We start from the raw sequence: 5,959 nt of genomic DNA on the forward strand, positions 1-5,959 counted from the left end.
AGGGTGAAGTGCTGAAAAGACGCTAGGAGGATGAGAATGGATATCTGCCCTCTCTCCATTGACAGGAGGTCACCTGTCAATGAGGCTGAGGCAATCCCATGCACTGGCCTGACTCCAGAGATTGTGCCTGGTCTAGAATGTGAACTTCCTTTAGGTGTGTGTATGGCTGACCTCAGGCCTAAGTTCCCTGAGCTTGGTTAAGAGTAGAAGTCAAGACGCTGTTGTCTCACCGGAAAAGCAGCAGGTCCCAAAGGAATGTGCTAGAATGGCTTGAGATACGCATCCAGCACACAGTGATAGGGAACTGTACACTTGCCATTGCACACTCCCTTTGCAGATTCTAAAACAGATCATTTTTTTCCCCCACGGGCTGCATTCAACCTCTACACACATCCAACAAGAGTACATCGACACACTACACACACCCAGTAAGAACAGGCTTGAAATGTGCCCAAGTGTGAACCCTTCAGAGCAGAGGAAAATCTGTCTGCTGCAGACTCTCTCCTTGGGAACTCTTCTGCCCCTCACCTGCCTCTACTCACACATGGGCTTCCCAGGGCACGTCAGGTTCCAGACCTCCATCCTCCCCTTCAAAGTGGTCAGTGGCTGGGACCTGGCATGAATCTATGACCCCCTGAAGATCCAAGTCAAGGGCCATCGCTGAGACCCTCCCACTTGTCTGGCAAAATGAGACTGTTGGCAATACAAGTAAAGCCTGTCTGTGAGGGAGAACAATTTTCTTTGGGGACCATCGAAAGTTGCAGAGTGATGCCCACAGAAACTAAGGACACTGCAAAACCTCAACACCACCTGCCCCAGGTCCAGGCATATTGCTTTGATGGGATGTTCTTCTGGGCAAGCACAAAGCAACAGGAATATTAAAACAAGTTACTAAAACAAAATACTGGGCACACAGCAACTCCTCTAGGAGAGGCTGTAAGAAAGAACAAACTGCGTGTGGCTTTGGATGCCACGGGACGCCAAGACACTGCTCCGAGTGGGAGGCAAGAGCCTTACAGAACACAAGGAAAAGAACAACCTAGTCTGTGCAGTGAAATTGGAAGGACAGTGTTTGGAGTGACCCCCAGTAAGCAGGAAGAGAAAGAACTGGAGCTTCTGGCTGCAGCCCCAACCAGAGAACCACAGAAAGAGGTAGAGGGGGGACAATGACCAGACTGCTGGGGGGTCCTGAACACCCTTCAGCTCTTTTGGCTGTGCTGGGTGCGTCACTACATTCCTCCTCCTAGACACTCTGACGCTAGGAGCAGTTCAGTCTCAATCACAACAATTAGCAGGCAAGAGAAGCGGATTGCAAGGGACAGTTTAAGGAAGTTGAAATGCACAAGTCAGGGTTCACACCCAATGCTAATAAAGCGATCCTAGAACAATGGTTACAGACCTGGACTCAGTTTCCCTGCTCCCTACTGAATTGGCCAAGAGATCCTCATCTCAGAGGAATGGGCGTGAATACAGAAATATGAATCCGAGTTGTATAAAACCCCCACACAAAGGCAGAGGGGTGGGAGTCTGCAACCTGCCTTAAACCTGAGGACAGATTCTGCAGGCCCTGAGACCTTGCCACCCTATGTCTGTATTCTCTGCTGTATATAGCTGCTCTGGGTCATGCTACCCGATTGCTTATATCCCAATAATCCAGCGTCTAGTTTGGAGGAACTTGTTTTGGCTTCTCTTGTACTTCTCTGGATAAAATAAAAGCCCCTAGAGACATCCTGGGTGTGACAAGTCACAACAGCCTGAAGGAATGAAAAGCTCTCAATTCAGAGCTATTAGAAGCAAGGCACCGCCATCCAAAGCACTAGCAGATTGTGAATCCATCACTAGCAGGAAAGATGAAGAGGCATGTTCAGATAGCAGTATCTTATGTGCTTCTTCTGCAGAGAGGTTAAGCCACAGGAGGTCTTTTTGAGGCTTCTGCTAGGTCCTGGGAGGGTCACAGTGGGAGCCAGTTCATATTTACCTGCCAGGCTGGATAACATAGAAGTCCAGGTAAGCTCCATCCCCTTTGAGGCAACCAGGATAAAATAATGGGAACATTTCAGGTGCCATTCCTGCAGCAAGCCAAGAGAGATAAACTGAGTGCCTGGGAGTAGCCAGGGGTAGGAGAGACAGAGGCACTGTCCTACAGTGGGGAGGGAGTAGGATTAAACTCAAGCCCCTTCTAAGTGATCCTGCAGCAGCCAGCAGTGCTCAGAGCAGGCTCCCTCCAGCCCTGTTTCAGAGGTTGGCAACTTGCAGCTGCTGCTGCGCAAGCATGGTAGCTCAGGTTTGGGCTCAGAGCCACTTGGAAGTGGAGGCAGCAGTTTCCCCCCGGAAGTGAGCAGCAGCACTCATACCTGCACTGCCCCCTCCGGGGACTGGGCCTGGCTCTGCCTATGTAATGGGCCAGTGCAGCCAACAGTGCAAAGAGGTGACGGCCAGCCACTGCAACACAGGCTAAAAGTCCAGGAGGGAGTATAACAGTATCAGTCTGACATCCTGCACAACTTAGGCTCATGAGCACCTTTCTCAGCAATTTCCAGCTCAGCTGGTATGGGTCTTCTGCCTTGAAGACAGCAAATGAGGGAGATTCCACCACATCACCAGCCAAGCTGTTCAGTGTTTAATTCTCCTCAGCTGTACACACGTGGACTGCGTTTTTCCTTTGAATTTACTGCACTTCAGTTTTCAACCACTGGCTCGTTCCCCCCCTGCCTATTGAATGATCAAGTGCCTACAACAAGAAATCTTCTCCCCAAGTGAACACTTGTAGAGCAGACCAAGCTCTCTAGTAACTGTCCCTTCCTGAAGCTCAATAGACAGCATCTTCACTCCCATGCTCTGAGGCCCATGTGCAAACCTAGACTCATTCTTGCAGCATGTTCCCAAACCCTTGCCAATTTGTCAGCATTTTTCAGCCCACGTTCTCAGTTCCATGTACAGTAGTTAGAACAGATCTCCCAGCATTATACAAAAGTCACTGTAGTCCACATTAAGTGGTTTAAAAACTAGCTAACCAACAGATCTCTAACAGCAGCTGGAAAGGGCAATTCATCATCCACTTGTGCCCTACAAGAATGCACTCTTGAGCATCTTTATTTACAATACGGGAGAGACAGTTATGTGCAGCCTCCCAGACAACAATACCAGAAGTCCTGCTTGTTCCGAAGTTTGCAGAGAACAAATCAGAATTGGCAGAGCAGGAAATACCCACAAGAACAGAGCGGTCTTTTTAATGCTCTCCCAGCTTGTTCGTCACTCAGAAGGTTGGTCCCCTTTCTGCTGAGAGTGGAGGAAGCCCAGCCCTCTGCAGTGAAAATCAGTTATGCTGCCCATCCACAACAGGACTTCAACCCCTTGCTGCCCCCATCTCCCCCAACACTTCATATCAACTCCAAGTTAACTGGCTCTCCACTTCCCAGGTTCCCTCGCATGAAACTATAACCACATTCGTGCAGCCCCATGGCTGCAGGCACTGAGCAGTATGCCTGGTGTAAGGAAGGGAAGAGCAGAGTTACCTCGTATTCATCAAAGGGCTCCAGAGCCTGCACTCTCTGCCGCTCCTCTGCTGGAATACAGAGGGTGTAGAACTGGTTCATATCTGCAATGAAGCACTCGGTCCACCCCTGAAACAGAGACCCACATTCCCCAGAAAATGTCACTCCCCCAAGGACAGGACCACAGCCAGGAGCCTGTATCACCGGCCAAGTCAAACACCGACAGCCCCTTCTCCCCGGCGAGGGCATCTCTACAGGCTGGCGGGTTCCATATGGCACCAGTGCCCCTCCCGAGGTGCCACTGGATGGAGCATAGGGTCCCACCCTTGCTGCAGCCCAGCCAGAAGGTCCCTGGGTGCTAGCACCCTCAGACGGACACGTGTCCACTTTACCAGCAGAATACTAGCTTTGGCATGAAGAGCGGTTCCAGGGAAAGGGAGAGGGCTTCCAGAGACTGGATGTGGGAATGCAGCTGCAGAGAGGGCCGTGTCAGTTCCAGCCTGCCTGAAGTCTCCAGGCCCTCAGAAGTCCTGCTCTTTCCCGTCTCGCACAGACTGCACATTGCCCCAGCTGTAAGCACCAACCTGCTGGAGGAAGCGTCTCCGCTGCGCCTCGCAATCCGGGTACTGAGCAAGGCCGTGAAGTGCTGAGTTCAGGCGGCCGAAGTGCTGCTGCATGATGTGCCCAAAGGGGTCCTCAGGGTGCATCTGCTCATAGAGCACAAACTGCGCCTGGCAGAAGTGCTGTGCCGCCCACCGGATTAAAGCGTCCGACCTGTCAGAGATGCACGTGAGAGCAGCAAACAGGACAGTGGCTCCGGCCCATGCTGAAGCAGGCGCCAGACCCATCCTCACAGCCCCACAACAGCAATACCAGAGGTCTTACTTTTCTGACAGGCGCGCTGAGCAGAGACCTAGCAAATTAAGGGGAGGACAACCCAACCAACCTGCTGTTCTCCATGTAGGTGAGCACCACTTCTGCCAGGAACATGGTGGGGACCCCACTGTCCAGTCCCGCTTCTTCCAGGGCTTTCTCTAACTGAGACAGCTCAGACAGGTCTACTCCCAGTAATTTATAATCTTCTCCAACAAAACTCATGGCTCCTGGGGGAAAACAGTTGAAATACCCTTGTCACGATGCTGACTCCACACTGGCAACAAAACGAGCGAGGAAGCAGCCATCCCACAGACAACTAGCATCGCACCAATGCACCTGCTGACAACACAGGGGACAGGGGAGGAAGTGGGGAGCCTCCTGCAGGCATCTCCATCCCTGAACAAACTACAGCGAACAGGCAAGAAGCACTTGTAGGTTGTGCATTCTCGGTGCCTTCACGTTTGCCTCAACCCCAGGGAGACGACTCCCAGACTCTGTTTCAGGTTAAGCACCTGGGGGATCAGATGCAAAACAAGTTACAGCGATGATGCTTCAGTCCTACCCACTGCAGAACTGAAACCCTGCCGAGTTGCCCCTTGCTCAGCACAAGCTGTCTGCAGAGCCAGGCATATAGAGCTGCTCGGAGAGTCTCTCATCAGCACCCTTCACACTCAGAAGGTTAGAGACGTTCTTAACGAAGTTCTAGATTCTGCAGCTCACTCTGGGCCCAAAGAATAGCATCTCCCTCCACACCACAGGGGCAGGCACTTAGGGTCACCGCAGACCACATCAAATGTTGGTGCATGCTGTGGCGATCTCTACGCCACACCTCTGCATGCGACGCGATGCGATGCCAGAAACATCATACCTGATTCCTGACCTCCAGTTCCTCCCACCACCATTGACAAATCCTTTGTGCCCCTGATCAGAGCAGCTTTCCGGGACACCACGCTTGGGAAATCCACCTCATACACCACGGTGCGGCTCAGGAGACCCGCAGACTTGAGGCGGAAATACAGGGAGTCGAAGCCAGCCCCCAGAGAGAGGATCTGCAGCAGAAGAACGAGAGACACGTTATCCGCTCCAGCAGCCTCCTGGGTGTTCATAGAGCAAGAAGCTGCAGCGTATCGAGGTGCTCACGTCACGCCCCAGCAGACTGTCACGTAGGGGTGCACCGATAGATTTCTTGGGGACCATACCGATGGCTGATTTTTAGCAAGCCGTATCAGCCGATACCAATCCAATTGCCCATACGCACCCCGCCAGCACACGTTTACCGGCCACGGTATCGACCCAAAAAAGGCCGATTGCCAAGACGTCCGTTTCCCCGAGCTCACGTCCCGTCCCCCCGAGCTCACCTGTCTCCGGGGGCAGCCACGGCTCTGCAGCAGGAACCGGCGCGCGCAGCCATCCACGGCCTGGGCCCGCACGTAGTAACCCCTGCGGAACAAGATGCAGCCCCGGGACTCAGCTCCGCAGAACAGAGCCTCGCCGCCCCGTGCACTGCTCGTCACACGAGGGGCGAACCTGCCCCCGGGGAGGGGCGCCAGGCCTCACCGGTGGACGAGCGGGGCGCGGCGGCGCGCCTT

At 53.1% G+C, this 5,959-nt stretch overlaps 1 protein-coding gene across 1 annotated transcript in view; it reads right to left on the bottom strand.

The window, feature by feature from the left end:
* The window catches only part of LCMT2 (leucine carboxyl methyltransferase 2), a 28,131-nt gene that overhangs the window by 19,962 nt on the left and 2,210 nt on the right, over positions 1-5,959 (bottom strand). Inside the window, exons 2-8 of the mRNA XM_025193713.1 lie at positions 5,928-5,956; positions 5,729-5,810; positions 5,239-5,419; positions 4,441-4,597; positions 4,079-4,268; positions 3,516-3,623; positions 1,979-2,069 (exon numbers count right to left, since the gene is read on the bottom strand). Coding sequence (XP_025049498.1) covers positions 1,979-2,069; positions 3,516-3,623; positions 4,079-4,268; positions 4,441-4,597; positions 5,239-5,419; positions 5,729-5,810; positions 5,928-5,956 — 838 coding nt within the window. The remainder of the gene's footprint in view (positions 1-1,978; positions 2,070-3,515; positions 3,624-4,078; positions 4,269-4,440; positions 4,598-5,238; positions 5,420-5,728; positions 5,811-5,927; positions 5,957-5,959) is intronic.

This window comes from Alligator sinensis, unplaced genomic scaffold (genome assembly GCF_000455745.1).
Source record: "Alligator sinensis unplaced genomic scaffold, ASM45574v1 scaffold948_1, whole genome shotgun sequence".
NCBI classification, from domain to species: Eukaryota; Metazoa; Chordata; order Crocodylia; family Alligatoridae; genus Alligator; species Alligator sinensis.